Below are 25,350 nucleotides of genomic sequence, written 5' to 3' on the forward strand. Positions count from 1 at the left end.
TCTGCACATCTTTTTGATACCTACAGGGACGGTGACTCACCCTACCCCCCTGGACTCAAACGGTCATTAGAAGAAAAAGCGAAAACCAGAAAAATATAGCAAAGGATAACTTAAAAAGTTAGCAGCCTGTAAAATAAGGAGATGAAGATTTCAAAACTGCATTTAAGTATGTTGACTTATAAAGCACCCTTAATTTTTAGTGTGTCAGAAAGTTCACAGTCTATCACATCCCTGATGCACACTGATGATGTCTAATATCTTTAAAAATAGCAACTCACTTAGAATGTCCCACTATCAGCAACCCAAATAAATGTAGCTTCATACATACTGTGCCATCTTCACTCATTTTCAGACAGGACCCAAAATCTGCCAGTCGTATGTGGCCATTCATGTCCAAAAGAACATTATCAGGCTTTATGTCCCTGTTACAATAGATAGAAGTGAAAGGATTTAAACATAATCTCTACTCTGCTTGTAGAGATTAATCTTGCATCACAGTAACATAGAATCTTACCCAATGATGTAAACTCTTTTTGGTACTATTTATGACTCTCTCTCCCTGACCAACCTTATACCCACCAGTTTTGTTGCACCATAAAATCTGCATTTCTTTTCAAATGTGAAGTTCCAAATGTTACTATATGTGTTGAAAAACTTAAAAATGGTACAACACCTTCAGTTTAATCTTTGAGAAGGAGACTAGAATTACTAGGAGTAAACAAAAATAAGGTGCTCTAATACACCTTGCTACATAGATGTGGAAGCTGACAATGGCTGATTTTTAAGATGCTGAATTCCAGTTTCACACTTGACATTTGTGAGAAAAACCATGACAGATTTAACAAAGGGTCCTCATATGTGCAAAAAGCCTGCCAACTTGATATGTTTTTCCAATACAAACTTGAATTAACCTTTTTTAACCAAGGGCTAATGCTCTGAAATTAATTACTGAAATGTCACTAATACTGCTTCTCATTAGCAGTATTAATACAAAATAATAAATGCTAATCTATGCCTGTCTACATAAATTTAAATGTGTATTTACTTGTGATAATACACAAAAATATGTGTTGAGAAAATTGTACTATGTCACTATGCTTCCCCAAAAAATAATCAGTATTTCTGCATTGTTAAACTCATTCCGTACATTTCAGTTCCAGATACTGTCAACGTTCCACAACCACAAGTAAAGCTCAGTAGTTGCAGGGGACTATAAAAACTAATATACAACTATACACTAATTTGTTTGTTTTTTAAAGAGCACTGCTCACAGTGGCACTTGCAGCATGAGCCAATCTCTGCTTGGCATGCAGCTCTCACTTGCCTCAGGGACCAGAGCTGCTGTTCAGAAAGGCTTAATGCCTCCTCTCTGAGCTCCACTGTCTCCTATCTGCAGCTAACAGGTCATACAAGCCCTTAAAGGGTCCTTGAAACCCTCTCCAGAGCAATCATGCTTCCTCCTAATCCATTCCAATTGCCAAGCAGTAATTTCTTGGGCATTGGCACACATCCTGTTCAAAGCACGTGTTCTGGCCACAGAGACATACCCTCCTATTGCCACAACAGACCTGCATTCAGCCCTGGGAAAAGATTCAGCTGCCAAGTAAGTCAGGCCACCTTCCTTGGAAATTGATGCAATGGTGCCTCTGGTGAACTTCTCTGAGACTGTAACATTTTTAAATCCCCAAATATTGTTCACATTTACTCACAGGAGTTTTAGAGAGTTTAAACATCTCTTCAATTTTTAAAACAGCAATCAAAATGCAAACAGAGGAGTTCAAAGCATTATAGCTGAGAATTCCCTATGTTTTTTGACCTTTAACTGTACAGCTACTACCAACCACAGCCTAAGTATACTTGATGGTAGCCACTGATTCAGAATACACATCTTGTGTGCAGAAACAATTAGACCAGCACATGCCCACTGATCAGAAAACCTGTTTGAGGATGATCTCAGGTAAGTAGATGACCGATGTTATCATGGGCTTACTGTGCATAAATTTTGCAGAACGTCTAAACATCTGTAGAAAGTTCAAACCATTTCAAACTTCTGGGTTGCTTGGACAAAGGCAGATAAATATTTATTAAGTGAATTGAGAATAAGTCAAGAGCCCTAATTAAAAATAGAACAGACCTTAAAAGGTTAGTCAGATAAATGTCACTGCTTCTGATACCAATCCATTAAAACTTGATATTTAAAATAAAGTAGTTTATACAGCTATTATACAGCATAAAGTAAGCATGTATCTATAGTAGTTTGCTTTTGGCTACTGTGTGAATTTGTATACATAGCAGTAAATTCGTGATTTAACTTCAAATAACTGTACTTGTATATTTTGCCAAACAAGAAGGTATTTTACCTGTGCACATAATGCAGCTCATGTATGGAATGTATAGCAAGCACCATTTCACCAATGTAGAACCTAGCCATATCTTCAGGAAGCTTGTCTTCAAACTTACTGAGAAGTGTCAGCAAGTCACCACCAACATAGTAGTCCATCACTAGATACTGAAAATAGAGAAATAAAGCAATCAAGTACTGAGAGACAGCTGGCAAGAAAAAAAAAATTAAACTTCATCAGTTAACCCCTGAAAAAAACCCTTTCACTACTTATTTCTGTGCCTGTGGAAAGCAGTCAAAATTGGTAGTTTTCTGTTTTACTTTTATGTACTTAATGTAAAAAGGTATCATATTCCTTTAATAGTCACAGTAAGAATGGCACATCAGCATAACGATATAATGATCATTCCTACAATAAAAAAAACCCGAATAAAATATGACAACAACAAAGAAGTAAATCAGGATGAGTTTATTTCTGTCTTAACTAGTATCAAAGAAAATTATCTAAGATCACCAAAACTGATGTACGGTATCGACTCTTAAACTGAAAATTTCCAGAGGATGATGAAAGAAAAAAAAAGTATAGGTAAAATCAGTATTTGATGCAGCTGAGTCTAAAATACACATTTCATTACTACTTTTAATTATGGTACCATTTCAATATTACTCGTTGTTCGTGAAGTGGCACTTAACAACATCTTCAAATACTCATCTTGGCACATTCCACATCATGGATGCATAACACAGCTGGCAGGAGTTTGATGACACTATACATTACTATACTATATGTGGATGCCCATGACAAGCCAAAAGCACTGGCAAGCCAGAGGCTCTAAAGTGCGAAATTTTAAAGTCAAAACATTGATGTTCTTCTGAATATATTTCAGTGAAAAAGTAAACAGCCTCTTAGGCTCATCAGACACCATCCTATCCATGGGAAGGGCCAATACTGATAAGGTGACATGAAAGAAAAGGACTCAGGCATGCTATTTGTTTCTCATATCACAAAACAAGGATTATGTTTGAGGTACTTCTTAGCAACATCCACCAAAATCCAGACCATCACTTTAAGTATAATGACTTCATCTAGTACTACCAGTCTTGAACCAATTTGTTCCATGTTTCCCAAGATGATGTGATATGTGGTTTTAAGACTAACTTTGCTTATTCTGGAATTAAGTTTACAAAGCCATCATGTTCTTTTTCTCCTCAAAGTAAAGCGACGTAGAATCCACTGTCCTTGCCACAGATTCATCTTCCATGAGGGAAACAAATTAAAGAAGACAGAAATGCAAAGAACTGCAATGAAGTGCAATACTAGCCATTTTCTCTCTATCTTTTGGACTAAAAGAGTGACTACAAAAGCCACAAGTTTTGATATTTTTCTCTCTTTTATTCAAATTACCACTTAATCTGATAAGCAAATTGCATCATTTATGTTGAAATCAATCTGTGGGTATTGCTCCAAGGAACTTTAAAGATGTACTGAACTTCTACACACGCAACATTTATTTTTGAAAACAAAATGCTACAGACAGAAACCATCAATCTTCTAAAAGGGATATTAACTTGAAGTAGTTTCTCTCAAATTCAAGGCAAAGAGACTTTATAAAACCCTCTGTGGGAAGTGAAATATCCTCCCTGTCAGAGACAAGGTAATGTACTTCTGTCAGCTCCCAAAGCATTTATAACTTAACATGAACTCAGGTGACCCATGAAGGAAGGCATATGGATCACAGAAGGATGGTGAGATCTCATCTTTGAGGAAGCAGAACTTTATTAATCTTTCAATTCAAAATTATCTGCTTGCCAGGGGGTGCTTCTCTCTTCATACGGGGTTAAAATAAAAGCTTTTCTGATGCTGAAATCTCACAGTAGTGCATTTCTTCCAGGGAAGTGACTACAAGGAATGGTGAGAGTAGTCAGAAATCAAAGGAAAAAAGGCTATCAAAATACTCTCATGAGTACCCAGAAGCCTCTGAGAGACTGACAGCGGGGAAATAGGAAATACACATATGCCCTTTTTCATTAATGAGACTGGGAAAGAAAATTAAGAGATCTGAATCAGGAAGAGGTGAAGAACTTCAAGTTCCATGCAAGTTCTCAATATTCATGGACTATGTTTCACTTACATCATATCTGCTTCAGCTAAATCACCAAAGACTGATTTAACCCATCTTGACATAGGCTGTCTCTTATGGAAGCTTTTTAAGAACCAGAAAAAACTTATGCAGCATTTCCATATAATGTAATTTCAGAATCGTCTGTTTAGAAAACAGTAATGTATGGTGCATTTACTTGAAGGGTTTTAAAACTACAAGAGCATAACCAGAAAATGAATTCCATGACATGTTTCAGAGAATTTTGTATTTCTTGCTTAAATATAAGTTCTGCATTATCAAATGCTCTGTTAATATCAAAGGGAGAGAATAAAACCCTAAGTACTTTTAGATTCTACAAATGCAGCTGCCACTTTTCTACATTAATAGCTTACTTTTTCTTTGTCTCACTCTGAAGAGTTTATCATACAGCCAGAGGAGGCAGAGAAGGTGGGAGAAGACACAAAGCTCTCCCTCTTCTCAAGGTTACCTTATGTGGTTTTGTATTTAAGAATCACTAGATATAATGCATAAACATCACTGGGAGAAAATACTGGAACCTAGAGGTTTCTCTTGCAGAGGATCAGGTTGGAAAAATCAAGCTCTGCTGTCTGCTCTTGTTTTATTCTCAGCTTTGTACTCCATTCTGCAAGGACCATGGATGAACAGCACAGCTAAAAGTAAACTAAATCTGCCCAGGCTCTGTAACAAGGCAGCACTCTCCAGGATGAGGAACAATGTAGCTATAAAATCCTTCAAGCTCCAGAGAGAATTGAATAGAGATCTCTTAGCCCCTGGACAAGTACTAGATGGTATGGAAGAGAACCTTCTGTCCAGTTTTTGGATGAACTGATTTCTTGATGTGTTTCACCTTTTCTTCATGCATCACTTACAACGGTGACTGAGATGCAGATCCGCTCCATCTGTGAGCGCCAGACATTTACAGGAGATGGTTTCTGAGTAACAGACCAAATTGGAAGGCAGCACCTCAGCACATGCAGAAGCAGACCTCAGGCAAGCTGGGAATCTGCTGACTTTGGCTGCCAGGCAGAACTGTTGTCTTCTTAGATACTGGATCTTAAATTAGATGTCTACATTCTGCTGTCAAGTTAAACTTCAATATCTGAACACCTTTGGGAACTTTGGGAAAAGATTCCCCCTCTGTGCTGTCTTTGCTATTGCTTGTTATCTCACACAGCTAACAATTTTTCCTTAGGTAGCTCCATTCTTACAAGCTACTTGGAAATACAAAACAGAATGCTTTTTATGCAAGTCTGAAGGTTGGTTCTGTGGGAATTTGAAACTACAAGCTGATTTGAAATCTTGAGGGAATGCTAGAGACACTGTGAGAGATTGAAAATCTGGACCTATCACAAACAATTCAATGGAAATAGCCTGTAAATGAGGGTCTAAAACGTGACTGGTTATTTTCCTACCATGTACTTGTTATTCTAAAAATACTCCAAACTGACAAATTAATGTGTTTTGTCTCAGCATCTGTGGAAATGTTTGAGTATTTACTAACTCTTGCTTAGTTCCTGAACTCTTTGGCAGCCTTTTACAAATACAACTGCTACCATGCTACTAAAGTGTTAAGAAGGTGAAAACTTTCACACTACAGCTGTGTCAGATGTTACAGAAACAGCAGGTTTGCAAAGCCTGAAGTAGCCGCAGGGAAGCTGTTCAGTACATTGCAGAATATCGGGGCTTTACTGACTTTGCTCCTAACCAGTACTCTGCTGTATTCTGTGAGTAAAGTAAACAGGCTTGTATGTCACAGTTCAAGTGACCAATTATAAAGAAATATCTTTATATAAAGATTTTCTTTATAAGTGTTTGCTAAAGTCCCTCAAATTACTGAGAGACCAAACTGCTGATTTAAAAACATATTTTATAGAAATACTTTAAAGAAATAGGCTATTTTTCCCCCTAAGGATTTTAAAATACCAAAGTTTTCAATTACTTTTGGCAGTTTAAAAAAGTTTAAAGTCATGCTTTAAAAGACATTATGAAATTTTAAAATAGAATATTTCTTACTTTCACAGGGTTAACACATCTCAGATTACTTAACTGCAACCTGATCCAAAATACTAAATTTGAACATGGTATTTCTTATGCAAGGGGAGATTAGTTAATTTAAGATGCTTAACTAAATCTCTATATACTACAGTTCTATACAACTTTCTCACTCTCCTGGAGTTACAGTCATTCCCTTTGAAGTTCTGCTTCAAGGAGAAAACAAGAATGTTGAAACACTGCTGTGAGGCATGAGGTGGACAGATTTAATGCACTAATATTTTTAAAATATACCAAAAATAAAGTTCTTTCACAAGCCAGAGCTTTTATTTACTTATGAATCAAACATACCAAATAATTCTCATCTTGAAAGGCATAGTGCAATGTAGTAATCCACTGACAATCTCCATTCACCAAGACATTTCTCTCCTCTCGGAAGCAAGCTGTCTAAAGGAAGAGAGGGGGAGAAAAGCCATTGTCAACATCAACAAGTAGTTTTCACAGGATGAATATATATGGATGTTTTATGGGATTATTTCAAATTACTGAACAGAGGTCTCTATTCATTGGAATTCAGTCTACACAAGTGACATGCCAGGGAAGCTCTGCAGGTTTTAGTCAGGCATTCAGTCACTCTAATCCTGACTGCGACTTTATAAAATAAAACCGAACCAAAAAAACCCAAATCAAATGAAAAAACGTCCCCTCCCTCCACTAAATCCCAAAAAACTCCACACCAACACACAACACCCCCCAACACCAAAAAGCCCACAAGCCAATTCAAGTCAAAGTTAAATCTTTGTTTTACAAACCATTTTTAAAAGTCAGAAAATAATAACTTGTCACTAGTCACTACCATCTGCAGCAGAAAGATAATGGCTCTAGCAAAGTACATCTGATTGTTCTGATAAAGACCTTCATGAAAACAGTTTCGTGTATACTTCTATTACATTACAGTCCCAGTCCAGACACTGCTAACACACTATGGGAAATAAGTAGATTTTACTATTACTGTCTTATCTTTGTCCAGAATAATGCATTTTCAATTGCAATAATCTTTCTTCTACTTCAAACAGCACACTGCAACACTTCATAGGAGCAAGCTCTGTGTAACAGGTTTTCTCAGCATCTTTACATAAAACCAACTTTCATAAACTTCAAGCGAGTTCTCCCCAATAAAAATATATTAATGTTTTTATTGGATCAGAACTATCATGAAACAGAGACTTGGACTCTTCTACTACTCTCAATCCAGAGAGGCATTATCAGGATATTTGACAGCTACAGATTGAAGTGTTTGGGTTCTAGAAAAGAACTCAATTTTTTTTGGTCATTGCCACTTCTTCAGATGTCTTAGAAAATGTACTATGGAAATGTGCCTGGGAAGCCCAAGCCTTACCAATACTGACTGCACCTTACAAATATATCTCCAACTATTTTCCCCTCAAAGGAAGCAAAATTCAATCTACAATTTTACTGAAGAAAACCATGCTGTGGTCACATTGTAAATTAGTAATCACTGGTGCAAAGATAAGTAAATTGTAATTAAATGCCAGCTGAGTGGTTTAACGGTTTATGAATGCAAGGCCAAAGCAGCAGTCTGCAAAAAAGGCTGGCAGCTACAGCAGCTCCAAGTAATCCTATCCCCTTCCCACAGCACCAGAGCATTGCACTTCTCAGCTCTCCTGGCACCATGATGTGAGCAGGCTGCCAACACAGAAAACTAGTTTGTTTATTTTTGAAGACATCAGTCCCTTGATCCAGTTCACTGTGCAACCTCAAATAGCGAGGGAATGTTATGAAGACTGAAAACCCAGTAATGCTGCTGAACACTGTATCATGAATTCAGAGCATAAGATTCTCCTTCTCTGCTTACACTAGCCTAAAAGGCTTTGAGACGTGGCTTCAAAAAGCATGACAGCCTACCTAATCAGCCAGTCAGGACTTATTTGGAATTGTCAACAGTAATACACTAATGACTATGTATTTTGCTGTGAGAACAATGAATACAAATGGTCCTTATCAACATAAATGGCATGCCTATTTTTGCTTCCAACCCATTTATGGATGTCACATGACATTCACTAACCTTTCCTTTATTTTAGTGGCTTGCAACCATATGGGGTTTTTTTCTTGCAGCTAGTACATGAATAAACAGTATTTTGCTAACTTCTTGCTACATTTTATGTCATGCAAAACAAATATAAACCAGTGTAACAACATGCTTCTTAACCCACTAATAATAATAATATTTTTATATAATAATAGGAGAGGTGGGTTAAAATATTTGAAGTATGCTTTTTCAGTGGAACTCTCCATTTAAGAGGCTACTGTACTCTTGCAGGCTTAATTTTAAAAACTAACAGGTTTTACCACATTTGGGAAATTTTTAACACCTAGAAGTTGCATGAACTTGATATGCAGGCTGTAATGTCCTGCTTATCCAGAAAAGCCAAATCAAGCAAGCAAACTGATCAGGAAAAGACAAAGCAGTCCTGCAGAGAAGACAGCTCCTTTATTGTCCTTTGTAGATGGGGAAAATCAGCAGAGACAAAAATTTTTTTGACTGTTACTTTTGCTAAGTTTGTGCTGGGAAAACTATTGCTCATTATACATCCTTCATGCCTGCCTGAGAGGATAAGACAAGTTAGTTGCATGATTAGAATACAATTTGTAAACAGCTGTCTTCTCTGCATGCAAAAGCTGCATCGACTTAGGCCACTTAATGAAATCACTTTAAAAATTACTGAAGTAAGGCAGCATAGCTGTATTTCCATTAGAGTTTAGGAGACCTCTGCAAATATTTGTGTTTAAAATAACTCTATACTGACCAATGAATTAACACAGCTGAAATCTGCATAGAAAAGGCACCAAATTTCCCTCTTACAGGGAAAGGCTTAATGCAGAACTGCTGATGCAGCACAGCCCAGGGTGTGAAATCTCCTGACAGCTCAAAGGAGAGCCGGGTGGCAGTGGCTGCTGCCGCCTCTAAAGAAGTGCATGGATGGATGGACAGACTGTGACTAAATCAGGCAAAGGCAGTGCTGAAGAGGGGCTTAACAAGAGGGAGGAGATTTTGTCACAGGAAAAGGTCTGGTACTGACTCAGTGAAAGGAAGGGAGGGACTAGGAAGGGCAGGCTGCGGGGAGGAGGTGTCAGGAAGGGGACAGAAGAATGGGACAGGGAAGGGTTAGGAAGCTCAAACCTCAGCAAAGCCACTATTGCTTGCCCCTTAACAGAACTGCTACAAGTCCTGATGCAATACATGTCTTTTCCCATCAAATCTATTGCTCATTTATCTGCTAACTTACATAATATTATGTATGTGCCATAAGGTTTTCCTCTCCCATGGAGGAGTATGTATCCTAGAAATACCTGTCCTAGAAAGCCTCTTCCCACTGTGCATTCTTAGTATTTTTCTCCTAATGTGTGACATACCCATTCGCCTTTACATTTACAGAATTTGTTGTGACAGTGTACACCTCCTTTCCTCCTTTTGCCAAAACACCCCTTCTTAACAGATTTACCTTCTTAACACATTTTGTTTTACGGTCTGAATCTGATTCCAAAATATTTAGTTATAGTTTTACTAGCTATATAAATCCTGTTTCAAACTGTAGGATGTAAAGCTCCTTAGTGGATGCTTTCTGAATGGAAGAGAAGAAAGACCTTTTTCATAACATTTTTGTATACAGCTGTGAATGTCATAGTAGCACCAATCTCAGCTTTCATGTAGTCTTTAACTTGCCTTTACTGTAAACAAAAATCTGGCCAATAAATTCAGGGTAAGAACTAGGGCAGACTGTCTGGTAAATGAATACACAGTAATGCTGAGAACAACAGATGCCTGGAAGGGACTGTCAGACTTGATTGCATTAAAACAGCTTAAGGAAAAAAAAACAGAGAAAAGAACGAAGCTCCTACGCTCATGAAATAATTCTTCTTAAGCTGGAAGAGCTTCAATGTAATCTTCCTAATGTCATTTTTTAAAAATTCTCTGTGTTAAAAAATCATATTACTTACCTCTGCCCTTTTAAGCATTTCCCATTTATTTAGAATTTTCATTGCATAAATGCGCTCTGTACACTTCATTTTAACAACTGCAACCTGAAAAATTAAGATATCTTTAACAGGAGCATTGTCAGAAAAATACAATATTTCAAGAGATCAATACTCACACAAAAGCATGGTCAGAGAAATACAGTTTTCAAACAGTTTAAGCCTAATTTCACAAATCCATAAAATAAGTTACTAAGGAGTCACCAGTGATCAACTGACACATTGATAAACTGCAGTCTGAGTCTTTGCTCCTTCTGTATTCCTCCAACATTACTACTATGTGCTTGATGCACCCTGTGTGGTCAAGAGCTCATGATGAAGTACATGGGGGATGATACAGGAGGAGCATGAAGCTTTTCATATGAAGATGTGCAGTAAAGCTGCATTGTTTCCCAAGAACAAGTGGGGCTTGTAGTCATGCCTGCAGCCAGTGGGGCAACATTTAAAAGGGCAGCCTGAGAAAACAAGAAAGGCTGCAGTCAATAGAAATACACTACATTTGACTAATTTGCTTTCACATTTCAGGTCTCAGAAACTTGAAAGATATTTGCAAATTAGCATGCTTTTGTGTACCTTATGCAGATATTTTAAAAGAAAAAAATATTCATTTATTTATTCACCATTTTGCTTACAGCATTTTACTATGCATGTTGTGTATTAGACTTGCTTACACTGATCTATTACAAACAGTGGCTCTGCACACAGCTGTAAATGGAAGAAAAACCCAAGAATACAAAAACTTCAAGGCTTAGGAATGCAAAGATTTTATTTTGACCAAGAAAATGTACAGTCACTGACCAAAGTCAATATATTCTCAAAGACTGAAAATTAATTATTCCTGTGGTAATGCCATAATTTACACAAAGTTCTTCCAGTTGGCAAAAGAAAAACAGGCATCGTGACTAACATAGAAACATTTTCACAGGACTATACATGGACTGCTTAAATATTTCTACTGCTATTTCTACTTCTCAGATCATCTCTGTTTAGGAAGCAGAAAACCAACCAGCTTTCACTGCTTCCAACACAGCTCTTGAATAGCCATGTGAAAAGGAATGACATCACCTCTCCTCTTCTGTTCAAAAACTCCTATCTAGAAAGGATTCAGCTACAGCAGCTTTAAGAAGCTGCTGACTACAAAAATGGTTGGAATAGTGCATGAAGCAGAGCAACATTGTAAAAAGTCTTAAGTCTTGAGGAAGGAAGAAGGAAATGTAGTATCACCCTGCACCTTACCAGTAAAGAAGTTCCAAGTGAGAGGCAGGGACGCTACTGCTTCTCCAGTAACACAAGAACAGGAAATTCACATTTGCACAGATATCTCAACCTGCAGGTACAAAGCTCAGCCCTCCACCCTCAGAGAGTGAAGCTCCACTCATCAGGTCACACGGTGGGTGAGAGCACCTTGTACACACCTGCACAACCATGTAACAGGCACACAGCTCTGAAAAAAGGTACCCACTGCAGGAAAGACATGGGAATTTGGCCCTGGACATGGCTGGGAAAGGCAAAGCACTAAGAAGCAGCTTCTCTACGTGAAGTAGAATAGCCAGAGCTACATTACAATCCCTGTGTCTCCTGGCCTACAAACACTGGCTCAAAGACACTGCTCATGCTGTGGGGAAAGGATGAGCAAGACAAGAAAGTCTCAAACCAAACACACGAGGTTCCTTGGCACATATGAAACTGTTCAACTGACCTTCTGTAATGGCCTTAAATGTAAACAGCCTTGCTCCTCTTTTCATCGCAGCTAAAAGTCATTGTAAAAACCTCTCTCCATGTACTTAATTGGGTCATTACCCTGATCCAGCTGAAGCTTTGAGAAACTGCAAGATGCTGACATTACCCACTACACTTTTTAAACATGGTGACTCAGGAAATGGCCACACCTCCGGTGCAGGGACAGGGACAGCAGAGCACCAAGGTTACCTGCTGCAGAGGAATGAACCAACGCTCTGCGGCAGATGCAATTTGCAAGCGTAGCTCTGTGCGCCCTGGTGCAGCAACATTCAAGTTTCATACCACCACAACACTAGAACTGCTCAGTTATTTGAGTACAAATACAGTGCACAAATCAGAACCCAGACAGGCATCTACTGCACTTCATCTAAGGCCATCACTGTCCAAAGGCATTGCAGGATATCACAAGTTTGGAGTGTGCTCAGCTGTTGAGGAACGATAGAAGCCTGGCGTCATGGAGGGCAGGCACAGCTGAGATGTGTAAATGTTAGAACAAAGTGGCAAATGAAACAGGCCTGGAAAAAGAAGAAAGGAAAAGAAGAAAGGATGCCAAGTCTGTAGGACTTATTTAGCAATTCCCCAGTCACTAACTATATTAGTGCTATTTATTTTCAACTGAAAAGACTGCTTTAAAAAGGCCAATTTAAAATTTCTGGAGGAAGATAATTGTCTTCTATGGAAGAAAAAGTATAGTTCATAAAAAGAAAGATGACTCATATTTTCACATTAAGTGGTTATCAAGTTATGGCACCAGTAAACACACTGCTGCTTTAGTTATAAGGGTGAGAATGGGACAGCTTCTCATGTCAGCAGAAAAATTCATTGAACCACACAGCAAATTAGGTAATTCCCCATGAATTTTATCTCTGGAAAGAAATTTTAGGACTGCTTAAGATATCTCACAGAACTGACAGAATTTTTGCCTGACTAGACTTGACTCCTCAACCAATTCAAATAATTAGGATTTTTTTAAAAGAAAACAAATAGAAAAGCATAACCCAAGCTTCATTGATATTTGAACTGAAACAGGGAAGCACAAATAAAATAATGCCCTGATAAACTCAGTGCTATTATAAGGAAGAATACTGTTACAATATTGGAAAAGAGCCTTTCTTCCATAAAATACCCCAGTGTTTCCTTGAATTACATTTTTTTTTACATTCTTCATCAGGTGGCAGCATTTCTAAGTTTACTTTTGTCATATAATGCTTTGTCTCCTTCTGAGACGTTGCAGTGGAGTTTTTTCTTACTTTTATATTAATTCTTCCTTCTCTGGCATACCTCAAATTCAGTTATAATAACCACACTGACCACTTTGTGAGATCAGAGGCCTCTTATACTGCAGTTGTGCTAAGCATGCAAGACGTCTGGTTTTAAATATGACTGTTTTTATCGTACATACCGATCCACCACATCTACCAACCTAAGGAAAAACCATGCAGTTGGTGTTTAGAGGTATTCCAAAGGACACAGATTTGTACACTGCTATAAATCCCTGCTTTAAGAACAAAAGCATTTATTCTATCTTCAGAGTTTAAAAGTCTACTGGCTGAACAAATGCTCATGTTACGCACAGACTAGGATTTAATATTCCCTCTCCATTTCTAAGACTAATACAATTTACACTGTATTAGAAGTTAAAAAAAAAAAATATGCTAAGAATAATGAAAGGAAAAAATATACAAGCAGAGGTATGATAAAACAGCTTCGCAAGAAGACTTAATAACCTAAAATATTCCAGGCCTGGAAGAGGTAACAGCTATGACAGACACAGGAAACCATGAATGTCATGGAGAACATGAACAGAGAACAATAATTTGCTGTTTCTCATAACACAGATATTGAAAAGCATCAAATTTAAAAAAAAAAGGTAAGAAGATTAAGGAAGTATTATTGTCACAAAAAAAGTTCTGGAACTCAGCCACAGGCTGCTGTGGCCACCTAAGTATTCAGAAAGTATTTAAATACAGACATGCTGAACACCTGAGTAACACACACTGCAGTGTGGGCCTCAGTGACTGCTGACCCCTGAGTTAGAGGGGTGGGTTGGGGAGTCCCTGAACCCTCAGCCACTGCAACCTGTGAGGATTCAGCTTTGCTCTGTTCTTGAGTTTCTTTCCTGACCTCTCTGCCTCAAAGGGGTGGGACATGGGCTAACCAATTCACAACCTTTGGCCCAGAACTACCACCTTTAATACCTGCATCAAACTAAGGAAATTATTTATTCCCAGTTTGCATCTCATAATGCCAGGCTGGAATGCAGAATCAGGGGGCCAAATGCTCAACAATCACAAAGTCGTCTGGTAGACATTTAGATGATTCTGTTTTATTAAGTCTTAAAAATGTGACATGAAAAAAATTACAGGTGCAAGGGTTCCCCCACCACTGCAACCCCCCTTCCAGTCTGTATGGATTGATTACCATCTGATTTGATTAGCATCACCATGACTTGTCATGCTCAAGACTGAGGCAACAAGAAAACAGCAATAAATCTCAAGTATATTTCCTCAAGGATTTCAGAAAGCGTAATGAAGCCTAGTGCCTTCACTTCAACTAACTTTCAACATATTTACATAAAAAACAATGTATCAAGAGTGGGGCTAAAGCATAACTGAGATCCATCTAGAGTAACTACAAGCCAGAACACCCCACCAGATTTGTATTGCTTCTGCCACCTATTTCCTTGCCATATATTGAGTCTCAAAGCTCTGTTTCCCTTGTAGTGCAATAAAATAAAATAAAGAACCAATATGGCTGAAGTAGCTTTCTAGACTTCAGCAAGAGTTAGTATTTTGCCTCTTTAATTGTTTTATAGGAGTATTTTGTTATGTTTTGACCTTCAAAACCCACTCAATACTGACATTTAGGGCTGCACTCTGCAAAGCCATCCAAGGCCAAGTTCCACCTTTCCCAGTGTTCCAATGAAATCTACAGGGCACAAATCTGAGCCAAATAATCCTCTACAGACAAGAGAGAACTTCCCAGCACTGTACTGTGCCCTCTGAGTGACATGATCAGCATTAGTAAGCAGCATCAAGTTACAAATTTTATTTTATGTAAATGGTAAGTATGGTGCAATAAAGTGCAGAAATCATTTAAATAAAAGACTGGCTTTCCAGAAAACAATTAAGACAGGTAACAAATACTTTTTAAAAATCATGCTGGCATCAATTTCAAAGCAATGACCAAAAAATCTCACTAGGACACTATTCATGCTCATGGCACCTTAAGCCTCCAGGTAAAACTTATCTTTAAGGACTGGACTTACAGGAATAAGGTGAAACCGAACTGCAAAATGTTCTCAGCTGAAGAGGAACACAGACATATAGGTGATAATACTTGTGCAAACAGCTCATAATGGCGGGTAGTTAAGAAAAAAGGCAAACTGAATCTGGAATTCACAGGCAGATACACACCACTGGGGATGGGTAAACATTACTGCCTTGCAATACAAACTCACTGGAAACTCCACACTCAGCCACACCTCAGAAAAATAAACTTCATCTGGACCAGGTGTGAAAGAGGACGATTGAGGTGATCAAGAAACTAAAGAGCCTCCCCGTGCTAGTGTGGGAATAGAAAAAGCCTTACTTGCTAAAAAAAAAAGAAAAAATAAAATGTACATTATTTATATTATTCAAGGCCAGGGTGGATGGGGTTCTGACCAACCTGATCTAGTGAAAGGTGTCCCTGGCCCATGACAGAGGGGCTGGAACAAGATGATCCTAAAGACCCTTCAAACTTAAACCATTCTATGATTTTATCTAAAAATAAAATTGGAAGGAAGGGCATCAATAAAAGTGGATGATAAAGATCTCCTTAGTCTAATAGACAATAAAATTACATGGATAAAACAATGTAAAATACCATTAATTAACCTTTGATGGGAACTTGGAAAGGTTTTAGACATTTGAGGAGAGATTTTAGTCAAGCCTTTCAACTGGGAGAAGAGACAAAATATCATTTCAGATGTAAACAATTTACCCATAATGTCTTATTACCAGATTTATAATTCAATATTACATTAATTTCCTTTGGCTAAAGCTTGTTTATGCCACATTTACTCTACTATTTCTGTCTCACACTATTGATATACTGCACACCAGCTACTGCAAAAACACCGCAGCAACTACTTTATCCTCCTGACACTTTCAGATAGGAAAAAGGATTTGATATAGAGCTCATTAGCTGATAGTTTTAATACTGCATCTTTGAGGAAAAACTGGTCTGGGCTGCTCTATCAGTTTTTTTAATGTCTATTTTACATATAAATTTAAAAACCAGAGTGTCTTTTGATAGAGTTCATATGCCATGGTGCAGATTTCCAAAGCAAAATCAGATTTTTTTGAGCATGCAGTGTATATCTTCATGCTGTGCAAATAAGAAATCCCTTACAAGTCCCAGCCAGAAAGACACTGCAGAAGAAGAATAAAGGCCCCAAATAGCACCTAAGCTGTTCCTCAGGACCGGGGGGTTTGCAGAGACAAATGTCTGCTCCCACAGCAGCACCACAATGAACTGTGTGTGTCTCCAGCTCCTTGCAACCTGCCTGTCTCCATAGTTACTTGGTGCTGCCACACAAACACACACGGAGCTGGGGAAGACTGAGATAGCAACCAGCTCTTTTGAAGCATTTTCTAAACAAAGCAGCTTCTTTCTTCATCCATTTCCACAGCAGAAAATAGCTTGCTTTGATTTAATTTTCTTTTTTCATGAAGAGCATATTAAAGAAAAGCAGGGCTAATTAAATACTTATTTTGCATCGTATTCTGAATGCTTAGACTCTTTGAACTGTTGAATGAAAAGTGTCACATGTGCTGTAAAATACTTTGGAATTCTGTAATCTACAGTGTAGGAAGGTACAGTCCCTGCTGGGCACCTAAGGGCAACCACCAAAGCTTCTGAATAGGTGAGACAGCTTTAATTGCAGTCCATAGGCTCCCTGTGCTCCAGGTTAATTTCTAGAAGTACATCAAAACACTGAACTCAGTACCCTACAGCTGTGATTTTCAGGTGGAAAGGGCACAAAGAGCTCTGCCTCTCACTGCCAAGCACAACTGACCGCGGGAAGCTCAGGTTTTACATATTCACTTCTGACTCTCACTGCGACCTCAGCCAGTATCTCTCTCACTAGAAATCACATCAGTGATCTGAACCTGTGGTACACAGGGGATCAGCCTTATTCTCTCTCAGCTATTATTTTCTTCTGGAAACACATTTTTCTGTCTGTTGATCCCAGCTGAGACTGTGACTAAGCATCCTGAGCTGAGGTGACGTATTACCACTGAACACTACACAGATCAAGTCCGTACACAACAGCATTTACATGAGAATCCATTTCTAATCCATCCAGAACAGTAATACTTAGGTGGGGCACATTAAGAGTTTTAGTTATTTTTGTGCTAAGCAAGACCAAGCAGTTCCACCCTTCTGCTGGAACCACAGTAAGTATTGCTCATTCAAGAAATCCTTGCTAACAAACAAGGGAAGGAAGACAATTGTTTCAGTCCCACGCTGCCAAATTTCCAGGAGGTGTCAGCCACGTTATACAATCCAAGCTCTCAAACAAGGTACATTTTGACTCATTCTTCCTTCAACAACTGCTCTTTGACTGGAGTGTGTTGATATACAGCGGTGTGCCTAAATGGTCTTTTACACAAAATGAGGACATGTGACCTTAAACAAGCACATTACTGAGGGCAGATGAAGCTTGCAAAGAAGCACATGCAAATGTTTAGAGCTGCAGTTCCCATATACAGGGTCCTCCTCCTATCCCTCTCAGCATGCTGTAAGCACAATTGCTCAGGCTGGCCTGAGTTTCCCAGGTAAACACAATCCCACCATGCACAGGTTCTTAGGACATTATTTCATTTCAAGTAACGGTCCATGGTGTTTCTAGATGAAAGGAATAGTCAGGCATAGCCAAACTTCAAACCACAGCTCGACTGCTTTTTGGTTTCTTTGTTGTTTTGGTGTGGTTTTCTAAAGGTTGAAAATATGAAAGAGTTTTGCATTCTATGATGATATACCTTAAATCTCCTAAAAACTGTATTTTCACTTCTGTGTAGTTTGCAAAAGTTATTTTCACTCTTGTGTACTTTGTGTGTTTTCTGTGTTGTTTCACAAAATACTTCATGCTACGCAAGATACTATTTCTTGTCTACAAATACAGACTTCTGCAGTCATTTTATTCATCAAAACCAGAATTAAGATAACAGAAAACCATTTTACTTCTGAATTTATTTCAGGGGGCTTTTCACTTATTATTAGTTTTGTTCCTTGTGAAGGTTGTCCCGCTGTACACGAGTTACCTGCCTGTATGACCTAGAAAATGAAAAACTGAAAGTAACACTGGGGCACTCACGAAAATGCTCCACCCAGCTGGGTTATATATCCAGGCAAATACACCCTAGGAGATGAGGAAGAACCATGAGTACTTTATCCTCCTTCTAGCATTTCAAATTGTAAGCACTTCCAACTGTCACACACTCAAATAACATTTAAAATTTCTCTTCCCAACTATGAAACTTCTGAAAAAAATAAATTATGTTCTCAAGCTAGTGACTTCCTGAGTCAGGGCCTTACATGCTGCGGTAAGGAATATTCAGGCATTCAGTTCACCCCGACTGCAAAGTGGCTGGCTTCCTTTATGTGAAAGCAGAAGTCCAGGTGGCTACAGAGGAAATCTCTAGGCTATAAGATAGGCTGTTCCTCTCCTAGCATAATAATGAGAATTTAAGAAACATTTTTCTCTTGCTTTCTCAGACATGCCATGCTACAAGAACTTTCATTCAGGTGGTTTTCCATTGGGCTTTGTTCACATATTGCTGTAAAAGGTGTAAAGAACAAAGCTGAGTTCTGCGGAGGAGAAAGAAAGAAAAAGGTACTGACATGCCAATACAGATGTACTCTGGTGATTGTATCAATCTGCCTTAGATACTGATTTTGCAGTTGTGTTCACAGGGATAAGCTCACATGTGCTCTCAATCCTCTCTTTGGTCGAATACCACGTTTCCTTCCTTGGCTTATGTCTTTTCTGGCAAAAATCGACCACTGATCCTGACTAATAACTAATATCATGCTTTTATTTTGTTTAAACTGTATTTCTTCAAAGCTACTGATTTATGCAAAAGTTCTTTGTGAAGAATAAAGCCCCTGGCATTCTCCAAAAAATCCAAAGAAGCTAAACTGAGAAGAACAGAATGTAATTTTCATCCTTTTTGAAGTCTACCTTGTTTAGTATTTAAATTAAACTAGTTCATTCTAACAGGAATATGTTTAGTTTAATTCTGATCAATTTCTTTATACATTTAAACAAATGTTTTATAGGCATTCTTAAAATGCATTTTTAGCAGATAAAGCCTATCAACTAATTTCCAACATAGTTCCCATGTATGTATGAAAGTATTATGAAAAATTAATCACAGCTCCTCCATTCAGTTTTCTCAAGTGTAGTTTTATACAAGATGCCACCACTTCCTTTCAAGAAACTACATTTCATTTTCTTATTATGGAATGTCAACCTTTACATAATTACTATTTTATAATACCTATAAAATCTGGCAGTTATACCAGTGTGGTATATACAAGGGTCAAAGGATTCTTTCATAAGCAAAAAGCACAAAATATTCTGTGGCAAGAGGGATTAAAGTATAATGAACTTAAAATCAATGATTCCTGTATTATCTAAACTGATCAAAAGTTTCAAGCTGCTGCAACTATAAACTAAAACTTTTCTAGGTAAGAGATGAACAAGATGTGATATTGACAGGTAACTGACACCACTGACTCTATGAGCACTCACAGCTCCAACAGAAGGATGAAATTAAGATACTTTCTCATTTCACTTCTGTGAAATTTCATTTCCACTGGAGGGGATGGGATGGGATGGGTGAATTGATTTTGTAACATTCCATGCTTCTCCAAATGAAAGAGTATGAAACACATTGTTGATTCTGGCACTCCAAACACTATTAACACAAGTTTCCACTCAGCATTTGTATCTTTCATGCACTTTAAGACTTTGATCCAAAGCTAAGAAAGGTCATCCTAGCAAATATAAACTGAAGTCTCTTGAAATGCATATAAATACTTCATCTACTGTTGTACTGAGATTTCCAGCTGGTCAATTATTTAAGCAGAGAAGAGCATCTTTTGAAAAAGAACAGAACAAGTACTATGGAAAACAAGCCTTCCTTGAATATTATACTGTGGGAAGGCATTACCAACACTGACTCCATCTGCAAGTCACTATAAAGGGCTCCCATTTTTGATAGCCAAAGCAATCACAAGTCTAGTTCTGAAAAGATCCAGAAACCTTCTTTAATCCTGCCAAAAGACAAAATGCCAAAATGCTAATCTAAAATTCTTTAGATATCAGTGGTCACAGCCACTATAGCAAGTCATTTGGCACAGCAAGAGCAGAACAACATCAAAGTATCCTCTGCTGAGCCTTCCCATCTATACTGTATGCAGCTCAGGAATTTTGTTTCAGACTGTATCTAGCCTGATTTCCTGGACCAAACACGCTTTGAAGCTGTTAGGGGAGTCAAAACCAGTGATTGATTCTTATACACTCCTTGGATCCAAATAGCCATTTGGTGCACACCTGGAATGGAGGTTCTGCTTAGTTTCCTCCAGAAGAAGCCCAGCTCATGGAGAGTAAAATCCTTACTCAGTAGGTGGGGGCATTGTCTTCAAAACTGTGCCACTGCTTTGAATCAAAACCCTAACAGAGAGGCAGACAGGTACCCACTACTGACTTGATTCTTTAGCCCTCTTATCTACTTATAAACCTTCCTCCTTAGACTTCTTTTCTGGACTAAGTTTGTAGCATTCAGTCCTCCCTTAGACTAACCAATATTTTTCCAGTTATTGCTTTTTCCTGACAAACTTTTTACAGTAACTTTTTTTTTTCTCAAAAATTCGTGTTCAAATAATACTCAAGTGAATCACTCAAATGAAATAAGTGATTTTCATGCAGTTATTTCCATTACTCTCAGATATCACTTCCTTTTTTTGTAACAAATATTGCTCTCATCAAGTTCAAAAGTGCACTTTTGTCTTACAGGGCAAGCCGTTATTGCTAATCTGGACATTTTATAAAAATGCTCCACTTCCTTTAGCAGCTGTGTTCATGATGTCTACATGTAAATTACATGTTAGTGCATCATTAGATGATTGTACACATCATCTTGAGACATTAATTTCTGTCTTAGGTGTCCACTTTACTCAAAAGCAGTTTCTGAAGTAGCTTAAAATTAGGTGGTTATAAAGTCATGACATCACCCAGTACCAAGTGCATATGCACATAGAAACCTCCTTGTTTTCTGAACCCAGGTCAAGTAGGGTCCTGGTGTTCCTCTGGCTGCCCTCTGCTACCCCTGTCCCACATTCAAACCCTGCATGAAAGAGTTTGAGGTGTCCAGAGCACACCGTGCTTGGAAGGAATGCCTGGCATGGCAGAGTCTTGCCCTCTGTGGAGACAACAGGACATGAGGATCAGGACGCTTCCCCTTAGCCACCGGCAGCTGAAGGTGCAGCTGAGCGCTCACGGGCTGAAGTGAGCCACTAATGGCAGTCTCTGTGTTTCACTTTAGTGTGGCACTACTTCAAAAAAGTTTCCTGAAAGCAATAGAAGAGGTTTTTACTTCTAGAAATTCTCTAGTTAATAACCTTTTTTGCTGACAGCTATGACTTTAGTTACCTGTTCTTAAATGCTGAAAAGGTTGTCTTTGAGGTCCTCCAGAAGCCTCGGGCATCCTATGCCTGCTGTCTGTGAATGCTTTTGCCAGTGGCAAGCCCTACCAGCCTTGTGTGATTGATGAGACTTTCATCAAATATATTAAGAAGTTAAGCTCCAGTCCAGGGTCCTGGGACTGGCGAGAGTCCTCAAAACACAAGGCGTTCCTATCATCCCAGCATGATTCAACTTGCTGTCCAAAAAACAGATCCAGCAGCCTTTGATCTTCAAAGATGACAGGGAACAGCCTTTGAGGCAGCCAAATGCGTCTTTCTGCATTACCAGATTGCTACAGAGACAGGCAGATGGGTGGAGCAGCCTCCACGCTCTTACCATAGAAGCAGCCCAGCTCTGTGTTAAATTAGAGCAGCAGTGAGCAGGACATATGGCAAGTGGGAGAAGAGATCCCAAATTCAGCTGTGCAGCTGCTAGGTGGGACCATTCCACTCATACTCACATCCAAGAGATACTTGTTTGGCTACACTGAGGTCAGAAAGCAATTCACAGAAATGGCACACTTGGACACTGAATAACCTGCTTCAAAGGGACCTTGCATTAGGTACCTAGCTATATCCCACATTTGGAAGTATTTCAGCACATCTGTGTGAAACTTTTGTCCTCAGGTCAACTGTAACAAGAAATCAGATGCACAAACGATAAAAGTTTTATTACTTCAATTGAAAGTTAAAATCTCTTACCTCTCCAAATGCACCTCTTCCAATCACTTTTATAATTTCAAAGTCATCTCGATGGAGTTGCATTTCCTTTACCAGTTTTGTAAATGGTTTTGCTGTTTAACAAAAGAAAAAGAAAAGTCAATTACAAAGAGAAACATCACAAGCCAACCCATAAACTGGAAGTCAAAAGTATTTCTTGCATACCCAGAGCAATAGCATATTTTCAACTATTAAAACTACAGAGAGCAAAAAAAGCTAATTATACTATTTAATTAACAATTAAAAAAAATTTAGACGTTTAATCTCACAAATGGTTCTGCCTTGCTGCTAGTGAGAATATAGAGCAGAGTGATCTTTCAGAAGGATTTCCCTTCCTTTCTTTAGGGTTTTGTGAATCAGTGAAGGACCACGTGAAAGGGAGAGCTCATTCATTACTGCTAAACCCTATGGACAATCTGTCCTACCCTACAGGCACTAGATTAATTCTCTTCTAAGTGGAGTGCAGCTTTACTTTTTATTATTTCAGCTAGTATCAGTTAAGGCTTTAACAACCCAATCTCAAGACATTGCTGTCTCTACTCAACAGCAGCGAAACCATTTCCCACAAGATCTGTGGCTAATTTAAGGTTTTTACTTTGAACTGTCATTTCTGCTAAGCAACATTCACCAGATCTCAATTAGAGAAAACAGTGAAAGGCTACAGTATAAAAAGATGTCCGGTGATTAACTTACACTTATTTTGTTCTGGTGGTCCCACATTTCTCAAAATATTTGGTGGATAAATTCCACTATACCTGTAGATCCATCAGTTTTCTCCTCTCCACATCCCATTCAGAATACTTGATTTATTTCTAGCATATCACAGCATGTGGATCACTATTTACACAGAATGTTAACAAACATTCAAGTTTGTTAACAAGTCACTACTCTGAAGACCAGATCAGTAACAAAAAACAGTGGTGTAAGTGCAAGCAAACTGCACAAGGATGAGTTTGCACAAGCACAGAAACAGTTTACTCTTCAAACTAAGCACAAAAAGACTGTTAGACTAAAAAGACCAAAGTTTTCCAATACATGTATTTTTTCCTATCTGCAACTGAATAAAACATCACAGAACTACTACTTAAAATTCAGCCCAGACTTCTGTTTTACTTCACCTAACATTATGGTTAAGCTAGTAAGTTATAAGCCAAACAGAATTCCTACAAGAGGGGTCACTACCTTAAAGGTGTACTTCAGATGCTAACACAAAGAAATCAAACCTTACAACTACACAGAGATACAGAAGTCTGAGCCGGAGACTGAAAATTTCATTATGAAGTCTAAGCAAGAATGCCTGAAAACCTCTCAGCAAAAAAACGTGAACTGCTAAAATGCTGAAGAAACGGCTGTACTGAAGAACAGTCATGCTGCTGCTTAGTATTTAGGAGGGTGTTACTGTAAAGACTTCCTCCAGAAGTAATAGCCCTTTCACTGAGAATTTCTTGTCTATCCAAAGAGAATGAGACGCTGCTAGATTTTCTGCTAGACTCCCTATTTTAGCCGGGCAGAAATGCCAACCACACTTTCCTCACCACAAGGTCACTGAGACTATTACCTCAAACCCAAAATAATTTCCACTGAACCTTCCCAGCACCACCACCTCAAACCAGTTAGAGATCTATACGAGTCCAGTCACTCACCTGTACAAGTACAGTACACAGCTGTCAGCAGTGGTATTATCAACTGTTTTGCAAGGTTCTCTCACCTCCTTCCCATCAAATGAATACAGATGGAGGAAACACAACTGCAGACAAGAAATAAACCTGCAAGTTCCCCTTTTAAGGGTTTGCTATTACAGAATGCTGGTCATTGAACTAATTTTGCAAAACAACAGCTTCTGTTACTGAAGTTCATGGGGAAATGAAATCCAGTATTTATTTCTGGAGGACACCAACCCAATAATAACTTTTGTTTTCAATAAATATAAAATTTTAGCAATAATTCTACTAAGTAAATAGAATATCAAAACTAGAGAACCATAGAATGATTTGGGTTGGAAGGGACCTTTCAGATCATCTAGTTCCAAGCTCTCTGCTGTGGGCAAGCACACCTTCCACTACACCAGGTTGTTCAGAGTCCCATCCAACTTCCAGGGATGAAGCACCCACAACTTCTCTGGGTAATAAAATAATTGCTTTAAGTATTAGAACCTCTGCTGCTGTAAATTGATCACAAGCAACTTTCAAAGCCAGGAGACACAAACCTAGTAAGTTCAAGCTGTCTTGCACACTCAAAAAAAACCCAAACCCTTTTATCTTATATTTTTGCAGACTGGTGACAAAATATTTTATTATTTAATCTTCAACTTTCCCCACTTGGAAGTGCATCAAACTTCACACCATCAAAACTGGAATTCAGTTTAGAAATGCATAAAGTTGAATAAGAGCAAGTTAATTTGATTAGTTTTGTATTTTAATATTAATAAATATGTATTAAGCAGAACACATACTTAAGTTTCAGGAAACAGAAGAAAGGCAGAAGGGCGTTATTGCCATCTTTCTAGAAACTGTATTCTTGAAGAAGGAAGGATGAGCAGCCCTCATTTTCTTGACCAAAATTTCTGATAAAATTTACAAGAGTCCTAGGTTGGTCCTGCTTTTTCCAACTCAACTGGTCAACTAGTTAGTAAAACTA

At 38.3% G+C, this 25,350-nt stretch overlaps 1 protein-coding gene across 14 annotated transcripts in view; it reads right to left on the reverse strand.

Moving 5' to 3' along the window:
• Positions 1–25,350, reverse strand: part of CDC42BPB (CDC42 binding protein kinase beta) — a 90,989-nt gene that overhangs the window by 39,299 nt on the left and 26,340 nt on the right. For all 14 annotated transcript variants that reach the window (XM_072930446.1, XM_032748886.3, XM_030275044.4 and 11 more), the window contains exons 2-6: positions 22,696–22,787; positions 10,480–10,563; positions 6,808–6,903; positions 2,361–2,509; positions 329–422 (exon numbers count right to left, since the gene is read on the reverse strand). In XM_072930446.1, coding sequence (XP_072786547.1) covers positions 329–422; positions 2,361–2,509; positions 6,808–6,903; positions 10,480–10,563; positions 22,696–22,787 — 515 coding nt within the window. The remainder of the gene's footprint in view (positions 1–328; positions 423–2,360; positions 2,510–6,807; positions 6,904–10,479; positions 10,564–22,695; positions 22,788–25,350) is intronic.

Source organism: Taeniopygia guttata, chromosome 5, assembly GCF_048771995.1.
Source record: "Taeniopygia guttata chromosome 5, bTaeGut7.mat, whole genome shotgun sequence".
NCBI lineage: Eukaryota > Metazoa > Chordata > Aves > Passeriformes > Estrildidae > Taeniopygia > Taeniopygia guttata.